The following is a 17,794-nucleotide window of genomic DNA, read 5'->3' as shown; positions in this document are numbered from 1 at the left end:
GGTACCCTTTAAAATTCATAAAATAATAAAACAATAATACAAATTGTAACGTAACAATTGATTATATTTTTCTCGTTAATTAATATATAATAAAGGAAAGAACTGGCTTATACACGTACGGAAAAGGAAATTCACGAATGACGGACGCATCATCACGTCTGAACTTCTGGACTGATTGACTTGAAATTGTTTACAGTATATTGATTCTCAATTTACCGAGGATGGTTATAGGCCTATTTTCAATTCTTCAAGATATCAGTAGGTCAAGTTTTCAGTTTGTCAAGTTTTTGATTAGATCCTTGCGGAGCACGGGTTACCTCCTAGTCAGTAATAAAATTAATTAGGTGGAATTTAGAGGTAATCGAACATCTATGAAAACTGGTATACTAGAACAAATTTTTTATCAAATCTACACTGTAATCTAATCTCTCAATCTGACATTCTAACATGATAAATTAAACTAAACCTCACGCCTTTCATAATAACTCAAATTGTAATCTTTTTGAATATTGTTTGAAACCATATAACTGTGGATTTATTGACCGTACGAAGTGAGATCTAAGATTCAAGTCGACAGTTTGGCATTTCTCTTAATGTTTAAATGTTTAAATGTTTATATGTTGCGCATTTACGGCGAAACGCGGTAATAGATTTTCATGAAATTTGACAGGTATGTTCCTTTTTTAATTGCGCGTCGACGTATATACAAGGTTTTTGGAAATTTTGCATTTCAAGGATAATATAAAAGGAAAAAGGAGCCTCCTTCATACGCCAATATTAGAGTAAAAATCAGACTATAGAATTATTCATCATAAATCAGCTGACAAGTGATTACACAGATGTGTGGCGAAGCCAGTCTATTGCTGTATTTCCATAAGGTCTATAGTTTCAATCAGGTACTTGTGGATATGAATACTGCGTGAGGTCTACTGTTCACAGAACTACTAGTAACTAGTCTTATATTTCAGTAGAATACACTTTCAAGTTTACGCTGCAGTTTCATTTACTACTTTTTTGTTTTGAGTTATTCATGGCATGGGCTTGAAAACTGTAGAGTTGTGATGTTGTGAAACTTGTGAACTGTGAAGTTGTGGAAACTGTAACTAAAAGCGTACACATGCTGACAAACTCTTCAACCCTTTTCCAGCTCATATATGGTGGAAAAAAGGTAGAAAACGTAGAGACTTTCACTTTTTCCAGCTTGAAAATCAATGACACAAGCAACTAAAAGGGTCAACCAGGCAGGCCTAAATCAGCCTTACATGCAATGCGCTGTCCGGCAGCTAATTTGATTTGCACCTTACCCCAATGTTACAACTCGCTTTAGTATGCGCCAAGTTATCAACTACAGTGCACAACATACTCCTCATGTACGCATACTATCTGCAGACATGTTCTGATGAATGTGATGAACTGTGACTGTGGTTTGCCACGTGGGAAATAATTTGATTTACATCCTGTACAACACAGCCTCACCTCGCTCCAATGTGCGCCAGGTTTTCAAACGTATCATTCACATAGCATCTACAGAGTCAACGGAAGATCTATCTATGTTTTTCATAAACATCAGGTGCTAAAACTATATTGATGTAATTCTGCTGCATTCGCCCAACGTTCCCAGAAAGTCTGCGTACAGTCCCCAGATTTGATAACAATCTCCTCTCTCAATAATGTAACAGAGATTCTTATCATTCACATAGCGTCTGCAGAGTGTCTACATAAGATCTGTATTTTCCATAAACTGCTACAACAACCAATGTTGATATAAACCTGCTGCATTCACCGTGAGTCTGCGGAGACTCTACGTACAGTCCACGGATTTGATAACAATCTCCTCTCTCATTAATGTAACACTGATTCTTATCATTCACATAGCGTTTGTAGAGAATCTACAGACGATCTATGTTTTCCATAAACACATCTACAGCTACCAATACTGCTCTAACTCAGTTACATTCACCGAGAGTCTCTGTGGAGAGTCTGCACACAGTCCACGGATTTGATAACAATCTCCTCTCTCAATAATGCAACATAGATTCTTATCATTCGCATAGCGTCTGCAGAGAGTTTACATACGATCTGTGTTTTCCACAAAAATTAGGCGCTACCAATGTTGGTGTAACCCTGATGCATTCATTGAACGTTGACAGAGTCTGCGTACAATCCACAGATTCGATAACAATCTCCTGCTCTCAATAATGCAACTCAAATTCTTTTCATTCACATAGCGTCTGCAGAGAGTTTACAATATATCCATGTTTAAACATCTACAGCTACAGCTACCAATACTGCTGTAACTCTGCTACATTCATCTAACGTCTACAGTCTGTGTACAGTCCACGGATTTGATAACAATCTCCCCTCTCAATAATGCAATAGTTATTTGTCCAACTAGTGCGCAAAGTGACAGTTTGCTGCAGCGAAAGAAACGTTTACGCCCGAGCCGTAGGCGAGGGCGGAATGGTTTCTTGAGTGCAGCAGAGGAACTTTGCGCACGTATTTCACATTTAGTTTTTCCTACAGTTACCATTGAATATGAAAAGTGGGTAATTATGGGTAAAATTGCCTGAAATCCATCAAATGTTTTTCTGTGTAATTTTATTATTGATAAAAACCTTAATCCTAAAATCCCAAAGTCCTCGTTGACCTTGGTTATAATATATAATGAATAATTAGCGCGTTGTGCTTCGTTGCACCTCTGCTCACTATAGCAGCCACAGCAGGAGCTTCTCTTTGTCTCAGAAACAGAGTAACGGCCAGCAACAGTCACAGTTATAGCATAGTTATTCAAAAGTATTCTTTGAGTATCTATAGTGAGGTCCACGTTATAATGGTAGTGTACGATTTGCAAATGTGAAAGAGTTAGGGGTTAGGATTTATTTAGGTTATATTTAATAATGTTTTTTTAGGATAGGTTAGGTTTTTGCTTAAAAATTGCAATATGCTAGGAGGGGCTAGGGTCCAGGTAGAGTTATGTTTTTTGATGTTTCAAAGGTAAAACGATAGGTTAGGGGGTTAGGATTTTGCTCTGAACCACATGTTTGTGAACATGTTCATGAAATGAAACACATTTTTGTGAACATGTTCATGAAATGAACCAAATGTTTATGTTTTGTTCAAAAGATGACGAACAAATCTAAAGTATTAAATGTGAATGGGTTAGAGGTTAGGTTTTATTCAGGTTATATTTAATAATGTGTTATTAGGATAGGTTAGGTTTTTGCTTTGAAATTGCAATATGCTAGAAGGGGCTAGGGTGCAGTTAGAGTCATGTTTTTTTTATGTTTCAAATGTGAAAGGATAGGTTAGGGGGTTGGGATTTTGCTCTGAAATCTAAATTATTAAATGTGAAGGGGTTAGGGGTTAGTAGTTAGGTTTTTTTGGATTATATTTAATAATGTTCCATAAGGCTGGGTTAGGGTTTTGCTTTAAAATTGCAATATGCTAGAAAGGGCTAGGGTCCAGGTAGAGTTATGCTTTTTGATATATTTTCAAAAGTGGAAAGATAGGTTAGGATTTTGCTTTGAAATTGCAATATGCTGGAAGGGATTAGAGGTTTTTCAAATAGTTATGTTTATTGATGTTCTAAATGTAAAAGGGGAGGTTGAGGGTTCGGTTTTTGTTTTGAAATGACAATATGCTGACTTAGTTATAGTGTTTTTTAACATCAGTTAAATAACAACTGTTATATTTTATTAATTATATTTTTCAAAAGTACTCTTTCTTTTATTAAATAAAATAATAATATATCGATTATTATATTGAAGTAAATGATAAATCATCATTGGATAATAATATTTTCATCAAATAGAATGACGATTGGCTCCAGTTACAGTGCTCGGTTACCATCATCACAAAGAACGTTACATTCAAAGAACTGACTGAATGGAACGGGAAAAACCCGTTGCTAATGCATGCGCGATACGGTGCTGTCTGAGACAGAGAGTGGTTTGTGCCACAGCAGTCACTGTTACCAACTTCATTTTGATTTTGCTGCACTGTTGCTCCATATAACCTACTAAGTATTTTGCGTTGCCATGTTGCAAATCTGGAGTGCAGAAAAATTTTTCCCGCACTAGAGCGGAAAAGTGATTCTTTGCGTTCTGTAATCAGTGCAGCAATGGCCACTTTTCAACGTAACTGTAGGAAAAATAGATTCTCATCATTCATAGCGTCTGCAGAGTGTCTACATACGATCTGTTGTTTTCCATAAACAGTTCTACAACTAACAATACTGCTGTAGGTCTGTTGCATTCACCGAGAGTCTGTGGAGACTACGTACAGTTCACGGATTTGATAACAATCTCACGCTCTCAACAATATAACACAGATTCTTATCATTCACATAGCTTCTGCAGAGAGTCTACATAAATGATCTATGTTTTCCATAAACATCTGCAGCTACCAATACTGCTGTAACTCTGTTGCATTCACTGAGAGCCTGCGTAGAGTATGTGTACAGTCCACGGATTTGATAAAAATCTCCTTTCTCAATAACGTAACATAGATTCTTTTAATTCACATAGCGTCTACAGAGAGTCTACATATATCCATGTTTTCCAAAAACATCTACAGCTACCGAGCTACTGCTGTAACTCTGTTGCATTCACCGAGAATCTGTGGAAAGTCTGCGAACAGTCCACGGATTTGATAACAATCTCCTCTCTAAATAATGCAACATTATTCACATAGCGTCTTCAGAGAGTCTACAGACGATCGGTATTTTGCATAAACATCTGCAGCTACCAATACTGCTGTAACTCATTCACCGAGAGTGTGTGCAGAGTCTGCACACAGTCCACGGATTTGATAACAATCTCCTCTCTCAATAATGCAACATAGATTCTTATCATTCACATAGCGTCTGCAGAGAGTCTGCAGACGATCTATGTTTTCCATACACACATCTACAACTAACAATACTGCTGTAACTCTGTTGCATTCACCTAGCGTCTGCGGAGAGTCTGCACACAATCTGTGCGTTTCTGATACGAATCTACCCGATCATGTAATACTGGTGCTGTGACCATGTAATTCATGTCGTTGGGGGTGTTTTCGAGCATGATAATAAGCGTGACGTCACGGCAAACTAGGGTTTGATTCATTTTGAACAGTCAGCATTCCTTGCAAATAACATCCTAGCTTCCCATTTCAACAGATGCTGACAGTTTGCAGTGAATGTGACGTGTGAAGCTAATCACAGTGCCAACAACACCACACGTCACGTGACCTCATGCTCGAGGGAAACCAAGGCTGGTTGAGGAAAGTTTAAAAAGGGTTGACAGGTCAACGTTTGATGCGATTAAAAATTATTCCTGGCCTCGAAGGCTGCTGTTAAAACAGTCATGTAAAAAATGTTTCAGAGGACGAATTTGGGTGGATTTGTAAACGTATTTTGGCGAATTTTATCTCAAACCTGATATCATCATCATTAGTTTTGATTACAAACTGAAAATTTAGTCTAAATTACATAGTTTTCGTTTCGGACTATTTTCTTTTTTTTTAACAATAGAACTAATTTTTCGCCACACTGCACAGAAAGCAGCTGTTTTCCAGTCCCTACGTAGATCTGAAAGACCTTGTTTGCAGACGACTCTCGTCTGTCATCAGAAAAGTGTTTCTTTTCCGGTCTAGGACAGAAAGTGGTCACTTTCCAGCCGCTCATGGAAGTCCGTAGTTAATAAGTCATCCGCTAGATCGGGCGAGTGTCCACTTTCTTCATCAGCTGAAGTCGCCATGATTTCAGTTCGAGTTTCCAATCAAACTAATTCAGCATTTGCTTCGCAACCAGTTTTAATCAATTATTTATTGTTGATTAGCACATTCCAAATTTTCAAAAATGCTTGAAGATGACGACGCCCGTGATATTCCAAGTGAAATTTTAAAAGAATCTGAAATCCTGACTGCAAATCTTCTACCACTAAAATCAAGAGATAGGTATGATAACAAGTATTCTTTATTTTGTATTCTTTATTTATTTTGTCAGCAATACCTGTAGTGTGGCGAAAAATATTGTTTGCACCATGGGCAAAAATGTTTTTCTGGCTCTCAATCTTTTCTAGTCCTCGGCCTACGGCCTTGGACTTGAAAACCGATTTCGAGCCGGAAAAATCTCATTTTCTGCTCTAGGTGCGAAATATACTATTTTGCTGAAATAGTTTTTTTCACTTTTTGAAATGTGAATATTTTTGGAGACCGTCAACAAGAAATTGCGTATTTGATTAAAACTAAAACTAAACAAATCTATTAGGCTATCTTACTTTTTCCAAATGGGATTACTGTAGAACTTTTGAGGAAGTCGAAAAATTCTCGCTTTTCTGTAAGAGGGAAGAAGACTGATTTCATGGTAAAAACCAATTTTCTCAGTAGCAAGTACACTTACTAAATTTAACCACGGTTGAACATCTAACGAAACATTGAATTGAATAATTGTCTTTATTGAGGGCGGAGTTAGGACTCTACGTCCTCTCTGCCACACAACCCTTAAACATTCATTTACAAGTAGAAATTAATACTAACGTGATTCCCAATAATTGCATCAATGAATGAAAAAAAAAACAAGTAGTACATTTGAAATAACAGAGACTAGTTAACTAGTCTGTAAACTAGTTTAATATTTTTTTAATAACAGTTTACTAGTTTGTAAACTATAGTAAACAACTACTAGGTAGCTCTATAAAAATGAATGGAAAATGTGTGAATAGGTAAATTACCTTGATCGGACAAGGGCCTGGGGCGGCTGGGCAGGGGTGATGGTTGCGGAGTGGTGGGGGGGCCTTGGTCGGCTACTGCACCGCCTCCAACCAGGCCACCGCCATCAAGAGAGCCGCCTCCGCCGCCTCCACTGCACTCCACTCCACTCCTACAACACACACACAACAAAAACAAATCAAGCATTTAACAAAACAAAACAACACGTGAATAGAATGGAACATGGGAACAAAAGAACCAAATAAGTAAATGAAATTGAACATGAAAGGAAATGGGAACAAAACCAAATAAGTAAATGAAAGAAAACAAAAGAACAAGTAAATGAAATTAAATATGGAAGAAAACAAAATAACAAGTAAATAAAATTAAATATGGAAGGAAACAAAATAAGTAAATAAAATTTAACATGGGAGGAAATGGAAACAAAAGAACCAAATAAGTAAATAAAATTAAACATGAATTGAAATAAAATTAAACATTGAACAAAATGGAAACAAGAGAACCAGATAAGTGAATAAAATTAAACATTGAAGAAAACAACAGAACCAAAAGAACAAGTAAACGAAAATAAACATGAAGGAAAATGAAACAAAAGGACTAAAACAGTGGAAAAAAATGAAACAGTTGAACATGAAAGAAAATGGGAACAAGAGAACCAAAACATCATGTGAATGAAGTTAAACATGAATATGATGTGGAAATTGAGATATAATATGAATAAATATATTGAAAATAGATGCAAATTAAAAAATTGTATAAAATCAATTACAAATTGAAAGAAATTGCACATATATGATGTGTAAATTTTTACATGAAAAGCAATAATTTGAATTGAATTTTCGATGGGAAAATCAAAATGAATCATGAAATAGATGGGAAATTAGAAAGGAAAAATTTGAAAAAACCCTCAAGTTTATGTGTGGATTGAAATGAAACATCAAAATCCTTGAAAAAGTTGAGAAATATTTTTAAATATTTTTGTAAATAAAACAGAAACTTGAAAATTATTGAATACGATGTGTAAACTTAGATGAAACATGAAAATAGTGGAATAAATTAGAAATTATTATATTACCTATGTAAATTTGAATGAAACACAAAAATGAAGAAATAAGATGAAAAATATGAATAAATTGCTGACAAAGTGGCATTTATTTATTTATTCACAATGGAGACAACAGGTTTCCCCAAACATTTATTTATTTATTAGGTTAGCACAAACAATACAATGATCAGAAAAGAGAAAAAGAGGCTATTGCCCAAAACTTCTTCAATTTCCTAATTTAGTTTCAAATTGTCCAAATATTATACATAGGTTATGTCCATTTCAATTTCTACACCAATATGTCTCCATGTTGTACAATGAGACATGAAACTCATGAAATAGAAAGGGAATATAGATGGTCCATCATTTTAAAGATATTGTAATCTTATAACATTACAGTATAAAATGTCAATATAATCTTATTAAATTACAGTATAACATTTAAAAATATCATCCACACAACAGCTATTCAATTCAGCCCATAAAAGCTATCTATCGTGCAACACTAGTATATAGATGAATCAGTCATGCACTTTCATAACAAACCAATTTTTTGATCTAGGTTCCCAGGCATCAATCAAATTTAACTCAATTCAATTTTTATATGATCTGCAGCTTCTGCTATGTTACGGGTGCAGGACAATACTGGATTATACATAGAATACTGGTGTATGTGCCGAATAGAACAAGGTAATAATTAAAAGGACTATTGTTTACTTTGCATTGAATCTGGATTTTTATTGTTCACATAAAATAATTCTGTAAAATTGTAGAAATATTTTCTTTTATCATTTGCTGTGTTTATATTTTCTGTTATCTAAAATTTTGTTTACATCTTATTCTGTACTGTATATTTTTCAGAGAGACTTTTTGTAAAGACTACACATTTCCTTCAAAATTTGTATAAAATATTGCACTTTCAATTGTTTACTTGTATTATGTGTTAAGAGAGCAATTATGGGATATTCAAAGACCTTGAAGATGCATCATAGACTTACATGCAGCGCTAGTGTCGTACTTGGAATTGAAATCGGCCATTGAGGGGGCAACCTATAAGATTATCACATACCATCAAACCAATGCCTTTGTAATCTATAATATTAGAAATATATTATGTATAATATATCGTGCTAAAATACCCCAATGGCGGCCTTCAATTTCAAGTAAGAGCTATCAATGGGAAGGCATAGGCATTGTGGGTCTATATCTCTTTAAGGTCTTTGGGGATATTATCCTTGTGCTCTCATAAGTATTTCAAATAAATAAATAGTACACGTTTTGACACCTCTCATATTCATGAGTTAACGACTTAGCAAGCCTGGATAGCAAAGTTTGATTAGTGAATAACCTACTCAGAATAATTAAATTCTAGGGTGGAGGGTTTAATTAATAAGATATTAATATTCAACTGACTGATTTCAATTGAAAATTGAGTGGAAACACAAATTTCATGGATATCACCGAAAGAGGGTTGCATAATTGATTAGTTGATTGCCAAATTGATAGAATAAATAATGTTGTTCTAATTACGTATCAATTACTCTTCAGAATAGTAATTATCAATTACAAATTATTTATACCGTACTGTAATGAATTAGTGGTGGAGAATAAATTTGGTGAATTCGTTCAATTTATGGAAATAAGATATACGATTGAAGTGATAAAATTATTCTGAATATAAATTAATGCATACAAAATGAATGTAGGATACTGAATAATATTCATACTCATCGAATTCGTAATATCATATTATGATTTTGGATGATAATTTCTTGAGTGAATAATAATTATCAATGCTATGAACTAGAGGTACCTACCAGCGATAAATAATTTGACATTTCTAGAAAAAAAACATTGTAGAGATGAATATGACGTCGAAATGTATTTTGGATGTTGAAATTGAACTTAAATATTTGTAAATGCTATTTATTTATCCATTGAATAACTATTGATTATCATGTACGAATGAACTAGCATTGAATAATAATTGATTATTCCATGCACAAAACTATCTTTTCAAAAGAGGTTGCAAACGTTCCATGAGGATTAATTTAAAGAACTAGCTTGGTCTCTATCTCTCTCCAAATGTAATCTATTCCCTTATAAATTATATGTTGTTTACAAACAATGTGTGTGGCGAAAAATCTTTGCTTCCTATTTTTTAAAATAGGTTGAAAACGTTTCCGTAGGGATTAATTTAAACAACTAGATTGGTATCTATCTCTTTCTGAAGGGAATCTATTCCCTTAGAATTTATATGTTGTTTATGAATGTTTGTGGCGGACATATCTTTGCTTCATAATTTTTTCAAAGAGGCTGGAAACGTTTCAAAGAGATTAGTTCAAACAATTAGTTTGGTCTCAATGTCTATCTAAAGGGAATTTATTCCCTTAGAAATTATTTATGTTGTTGAAGAATGCTTGTGGCAAACATATCTTTGCTTCATATTTTTTCAAAAAGTTTCAAAGGGATTAATTCAAACAAGTAGCTTGGTTGATCTATTCCCTTAGGATTTATTTATATGTTGTTTAGTACAAATGTGTGAGGCGCATATTTTAGCTTCATATTATAATTAGCGTATGGCTTTGAATGGTGGGGAGACCCAAGGGTAGTTCCACTCGCCGTATATAGTCCAAAGTTCCCTAATGGGAAACCGGACACTAAGGTTATAGTGAGCACAATATTTTTCATAATAATTTTAAGCTAACTTATGTTCGCTACACACATTTGTAAACAACATATGAATTCTAAGTGCCGGTTGCACAAAAGCCGTTTACATTTTAACCGTGATTAATTCCACGAGAACCAATCAGAGAAGCAGTCTTTTCTAAAAGACCTTCTCTGATTGGTTCTTGTGGAATTGATCACGGTTAAAATTCAACCGGCTGTTGTGCAACCTGGCCTGAGAAATATTATCCTTGATACGAAAAGCATTCAAACTTCACAAAGCTGTCTGAAATGCAAGCAATTACAAAAGACTGAGTCTGCTCTACTTGGAAGAGCATATAACAATGAGAAGATTAATTAAACACGGTTTACATAATTTGACATTGCAATGCTGCATTTGACAGCTGACATTGCCGCCACCAATCAACTTGAAAGCTTTAACAAGCGAATCAAATTTTCTTGATGCTTCTTGCACAGAACACTGAAGGCTGAAATCGATTATCAAAAACCGTTTAAGATGAGATAATAAACGGCGAAACGACTGACATGAAATTTTCGTGTAGCTCCTGAGGAATACTGAACAAAATAATATTTTTTCAAGACTCTGAGAGGGAGATATTATAATATAGCATTCCAACATTGTTCATATAGATATAGACGAGAAGATGATATACATACTAATACTATTTATTCTCTCAGTTAGTTTCACTGAAATTAATTTTATTCAAATTCGAATTGGTTTATTCATAAAATGTAACATATTTACAAAATATAAAAGTGTTATGAATTACATGAATAATTCTCCCTGCCTGGATGATTTGTCCGTGTGCAGGGGGGAGATAATTTTGTATCAGGGAGGAGATATTTTGTTTAATTTTATAAATTTGTACATAATTTTTGTGAATAAAAAGCTATTTGATTTGAGTTGGAACAATAAGGAGAACTTGTGAATTATTTTGAAATTCAGAGTGATAACTTAATCTCTCAATCGATTCACAAGAAACTCCTTCACTTGAAGAATGCATTGTAACTTATCTTGAGTCTCTAAATGTGCATTAATAAAATACTAGCAGCCTGAAACAGCTTTGTACGTTTTAAAGAAACTTCACAAATCTAATAACAAGGTTGTATCCTATTTTGTATATGACAAGATTTTTCATTAGATTCAAAAATATAAATAGATGATGAGGTTTTGCCTGGAAGAAATTTAAACAATGGACACAATAGTGTCTTCACAGCTGAGCTTTAGTGTTTACGAGTTTGTGTTTCTTGAATAGTTCCAAATTTTCTCAAATAACTCAATATTATTCGTTAAAAGTGGTAATTGAGTGGAATATTTCTAATTAATTTATCAATTTAAGCCATCTAAATTCAAAATTTATAGTTTTAATGACTATTTTAGACCAAAATTTTATAAAAATTGTACACGTGAAATTCTAACCTTATCTTGGACTTTGTCACCTATAAATTTGGAAGAAAAATAGCATAAGGACTATTTATTTTAGCATATTATTTTATCTTTCAATGTTAATACATTAGTGTCATTTGCATTGTAAATAAATAAATAAATAAATAAATAAATGAATAGTCTCCTATAATAGCTCAGTTTTAAAGACTGTATGCATAAAATAGATGATCAAATCATGAAGAATTGATTAAATCAAGTTGATAAATAAAATACAAATAATCCACTGTCGAAATAGGGAGAAATAATTCAACACACAACTATAGAGAACATAGATTTCGTTCATGAAGAATGTTTCAAACAGGACAGATCTAAGAAGAAAACTGAAGACTTACAATTCAAGTCAACACAGTAATGAAATAATATACAACAAATAAATAAAAAACACACACTAAAACGGCAAATAATTTAAAAACGTTCGGTTTAAGGAACCAATCAAACTAAAAGCAATTGAAGCGTACTTTTCAGACATCTAGAGGATAGTCTCGTCAAACAAAATAAACTGAAGATAAATATGAGTCCAGACAGCACAGCACACGAAACAACAAACAATTTACATCAAATAAAATGAACAAAAATTACATAGCACACAAAGTAACAAATAAACTAAAGATAATTTATTTAAAGGTAATTTTCAGAAAATAAAACGAACAAAATCACATAGAACCCAAATTAACTAAAGATTTAAAAGTCCAGTCAACATATCACACAAAAAATAAATCGAAAAACACACACTAAATCGGCAAATAATTTTAAAACGGTCGTTTTTAGAGAACAAATCAAACAAAGAAGCACATAACACCCAAACAAACTGAAGATTTACAAGTTCAGTTTAGCAAACAAAATAACAAATAAATCGAAACCACACACTAAACTGCAAACAATTCAAAAAACGGTCGTTTTTAGAAAGCAAATCAAACAAATAAGCACATAACATCCAAACAAACTGAAGATTTACAAGTCCAGTTTAGCACACGGAATGACAAAATCAAAACCACACACTAAACTGAAACAATTCAAAAAACGGTCGTTTTTAGAAAGCAAATCAAACAAATAAGCACATAATATCCAAACAAATTGAAGATTTACAAGTCCAGTTTAGCACACGGAATGACAAAATCAAAACCACACACTAAACTGAAACAATTCAAAAAAACGGTCGTTTTTAGAAAGCAAATCAAACAAATAAGCACATAATATCCAAACAAATTGAAGATTTACAAGTCCAGTTTAGCACACGGAATGACAAAATCAAAACCACACACTAAACTGAAACAATTCAAAAAACGGTCGTTTTTAGAAAGCAAATCAAACGAAGAAGCACATAACATAACACCCAAAACAAACTAAAGATTTACAAGTCCAGTTTAGCACACGCAATGACAAATAAATCAAAACCACACACTAAACTGCAAACAATTCAAAAAACGGTCGTTTTTAGAGAGCAAATCAAACAAATAAGCACATAACACCCAAACAAACTGGAGTCCAGTTTAGCACACGACATGGAAAATAAATCGAAACCACACACTAAATCGCAAACAATTCGAAAAACAATTGAGTAACCAAAAAATATTGACCAACAAAATTCGAAAAACGGTCGTTTTAAGGAAACAAATCAAAGAAAGAAGCGTTCAAAGCACAGTTAACAGACAACTAAAGGAAGTTTCTTCAAACCTTCTAGTGGAGCTCAGCATTTCAGGGGTTAATCTGCTTCAAAAGCCACAAATCTGACTTTGCACCTTTATCGTCCTAATTTCGCCTCACATGACGTGACACTGCAGAAACAGGGATAGGGGTGAGTCTCAAACTGCCAGCTTTTCTCAACAATTATGATTATTTCACAAGCAACATTTTCAAACACAAGCAAATATTGTTTCAAAGCCAATGGAGGAAAGGAATAAATTATTAGTATAAGCTACAAAACTCACAATCTTTTTATTAATCATATTTGGATACTTTACGATATAGCAGTCAAATCTGATTGCTGTCGTAATTAAAGTATCCAAAAGTGATTATTAAATTATTAACAAGCAGTTCGTAATGGAAATAAACATTGAAGAGTACTTTTTATTAAATTTGTACACTATGGATTGGGAAGTTTCTTGATATTACAAGTACTACTGTACTGTACTATTGTTATGACTACTTTATGAACAAAATTATCTTGATTGAATTAATGAAAAAAAACATAAATTAGTATATTATAGTTTGTGTAAAATAAGTTGAGATTCGGCCCTCCATCCCAAGAAATATTACAGGGTTGCCAAATCGTGTAAAATTACAACTTTCTCAAATTTCCAATTCAACGTCAGAATTGGAAGTAGAATATCATCCCCGATATCCTAATAGTGCTAGAAAAGATCCAGGGTTGGAGGATTAAAAGGAAATTTAACTTTTATGATAAAATTGGAAACATCGCGAAAATTTTTTTTTCTTTTGAATATCACTTCTTTCAGAATCATGGGGCGTCGTAATGCGTAATAATTTCATAACAAATTAACGGGGGGAATGTCCTTTCTATTGGTGTCTGGATAATTTTTATCCGACCTATACTTATTTTTTAATTAATGATTATGTTCGTCAATGTCGAGACATTTCGAGCAGAAAACATGAAATTTTCGACATGCTAGAAACTTTTTTGTTTCAAAAGATAAGTAGGTGGTGAAAGCGAGAAAGTTTATCAGAAATAATTGAAATTGAATTGAAAATTTGAGAAAGTTGCAATTTCACACGATTTGGCAACCCTGTAATTTCTTGGGATAGAGGGCCAAGTCTCAACTTATTTTACACAAACTATAAATTACGACATAGCAGTCAAATCTGACAGCTGACTGCTATGTTGAAATTTAAGTATCCAAAAGTGATTATTAGATTGTTAACAATCAGTTCGTAATGGAAAGAAACATTGAAGAATACTTTTTATTACATTTTTACACTATGATAGGGGAGTTTCTTGATACTACAAGTACTACTGTACTGTACTATTGTTATGACTACTTTATGAACAAAATTATCATGATCTAATTAATGAATAAAAACATAAATTAGTATATTAGTAATTAGTTGTCATCAATCTCACTGCTATTTAGAAATCTGAAAAGTATACTCAACTCACTGCTATTTGAAAATATGAAAAGTATACCTAACTGGCTATCAATTTACTAGATTGTTACAATATTGGAGGAGGTTATAATCTCAATGGTTTTAAATAATGCTAGAACTACTGTACTATTTTTATGGCTAATTTGAGTGAAATATATCAATATAATACTGAGGCCCGGTTGCACAAAAGCCAGTTAAATTTGAACCGTGATCAATTTCACGAGAACCAATCAGAGAAGGGTTTTTGAAATTACAGCTCCTCTGATTGGTTCTCCTGGAATTAAATGCAATATATAGTCTACATTGTATTGTTTTCAATTTGATAAAATAAATTTGAATTTGAATTCTTGTGGAATTAATCACGGTTAAAATTTAACCGGCTTTTGCGCAACCGGCACTAAGTTGCCAACTACCTTGTCACTATTTGAATAGTATACTTCACTGACTATTAATCTATTACATTGCTACGCTATTAAATGGAAGTATTTTTCATATTTTTTCTGATACTACAAACAAATACTGCTGTATATAAATTGTTGATTGTCATGGTTTTTTTTATTGAGGTGTTAAGAGTTTCCAGTTTCATTTAATTGAATTGAAAAGCAAACATATAAAAATACACACCATATTATACACACACACCCACCGAATAATGATGTTTGATTTAGAAATTCCCAAAGTTGACATGCTAGAGGGAAATATTTAGGATAAACCAAATGATTAGTCTGACACACAGGATAGTTTAAAATTAGAGTTTAACAACATTTCCTAATAAATCTCAAGGACTGACAGATTAGTTATTATGAAAACACTTTACACTATTCATCAGAAAATACGCATTGCAATCAGTGAGTATAGAATGTAATTACAATATTGAATAATTTTAAAAGGGTACTTGAATTTCTAATTGTTATTTATAATGTAATTACATTCTGTTCCTATTATATTGAGCGAGCAATCTCTGTATATTTGTATTTTTATATCTGGTTATTTATGTTTAACGGATCTCGAAAACGGCTCTTAACGATTTTCACGAAATTTGGAACATAATTATTGATATAAAAATTCGATTGCACTAGGTCTCATCCTTGGGAAAACTCGCTGAACGACATTGGAAGGATAATTCATCCTTGGCTGAAACAGCTGTGGATAGTAAAAAAGTGAGTGAGCGAGTGAGTATGTGAAAAATCAAAATATCGCATCCCCGAAATTCATAAGATGACATAAATAGTCAGCTGTGAAATATAAACACGATCATTTTAGAGAATTGTGTTCTGTTTATCAATAAATAAAAATAACGAGCGAAGCTCGGTGCCCGATATTACTCATTGATTGCAATAGGCCTATGCAATATGAATTATTGTCAGAATTGGGTAAAAAATGAATTGGGTGAAGCCACTGGAGATCTTTAGAAACCCCTGAGCAGACCCAAAACAATAAAGAATGTGAAAACACTAGATAGAGTAACCTTGATAGTTGTTGAATCCTCTTCCCTCTTTGAAGAATGATGATTGCTTCTCTTAATCATTTGACTTATTTTATTAAGATTTCTTTCATTTTGAAATATAAATGAATCTCTGTTATATAGAGTATGCTGCATAATTTAAAGATAGAAATTGAAGAAACTTGAAATGTTGTCAAAAATCCACATTCGTGAGCCCACACGAAAGCATGCTCCATTAAAATATCAATTTTTATTTAAATAAAGTGAATTTTTGACAACATTTCAGGTCTATTCAATTATGGAAAAGTTCCACAACATCAACATTCACGCTACAAACTTAATTCAAGATAGAAAGTTAGTTACGCTTATGAAAATGACACTAGTATCTGTTGAAAATTGCAATTATCGAAGAAAAACTTGTAACAGGCATAATTTGTGAGTTATTGAATGAATGTTATCAAGCTCATCAAAATATTATCAGTTTTAGTTAAGGATAAAACAATAGTAATATGAACTACACGATAATAAAAATTGTTTGATAATAGAAAATGCATTCTTAGTAAGTACTACAAACAAAATTAAATTCTATGAAATACAGAAATGAGTAATTAAATCAAGTGAAAAATGACTGAGAAGAAAGAAGCAATTGTAGCTATTGTACTACAGGACCTTGACTTGATAATGCTTCAATCATTTATTCAAACTGCAATCTAAGTGTTTCCTTGATTTTAGATGCTGATCAAAATTAGTATTTATAACAATATACTTGATAAAATACAACTGCACTATCAACTATTAATGAAATGGTATATAAAATTAAAATATGGTGTATGAAATTATCATATATTCAAAATATGAAAAATACTCATTGATCAGTACATGATAGACAAAGTTCATCCTACAGATGATAATAATAATATTATTATTTTTAATGATAATTTATTATTAAATGTTCATCGTATTCAAAGGCAATGAAATACTCCAATTTAAAGTCATTTAATAATAAATAGAAAAATACTTTTTTCGGTAATTCTTCAAAATTATATTTTCAATAGGCCTACGTGAATATTTCCTATCTTAGTTATAATAATCTATATAAATAAAAATCGAGCCTCAAATTTTGACATTCAATAACTTTTTCATGTGTGTACCGAATTTTATGATTTTTTTAGTTGTGTTCGTTATGTTCAGGACCAGGTTTATGGCCTATAAAATTTATAATCCGACTTCAGGACTCTTTCCTACGGTCCTTAAAAGTTCACATGTAATCCTCATGGGAGAAGATTTGTGAGCTGGTGACACACAGAAATAAAAATCAGCTGTTATAATCATTGCGTCATACAACAGCCGTCGGTAG

At 32.7% G+C, this 17,794-nt stretch overlaps 1 protein-coding gene across 2 annotated transcripts in view; it reads right to left on the bottom strand.

The window, feature by feature from the left end:
* The window catches only part of LOC111046393 (serine/threonine-protein kinase tricornered), a 325,540-nt gene that overhangs the window by 303,876 nt on the left and 3,870 nt on the right, over positions 1-17,794 (bottom strand). The window contains exons 2-3 of one of the 2 annotated variants that reach the window (XM_039429978.1): positions 13,566-13,666; positions 6,714-6,862 (exon numbers count right to left, since the gene is read on the bottom strand). In XM_039429978.1, coding sequence (XP_039285912.1) covers positions 6,714-6,862; positions 13,566-13,585 — 169 coding nt within the window. In that variant the 5' untranslated portion in view covers positions 13,586-13,666. The remainder of the gene's footprint in view (positions 1-6,713; positions 6,863-13,565; positions 13,667-17,794) is intronic. The other variant, XM_039429979.1, reaches the window with a different exon arrangement.

Source organism: Nilaparvata lugens, chromosome 6 (assembly GCF_014356525.2).
Source record: "Nilaparvata lugens isolate BPH chromosome 6, ASM1435652v1, whole genome shotgun sequence".
Taxonomy (NCBI): Eukaryota; Metazoa; Arthropoda; class Insecta; order Hemiptera; family Delphacidae; genus Nilaparvata; species Nilaparvata lugens.
Note: the sequence above shows the minus strand (reverse complement) of the source record. Positions and strands in the feature narration are given on the sequence as shown.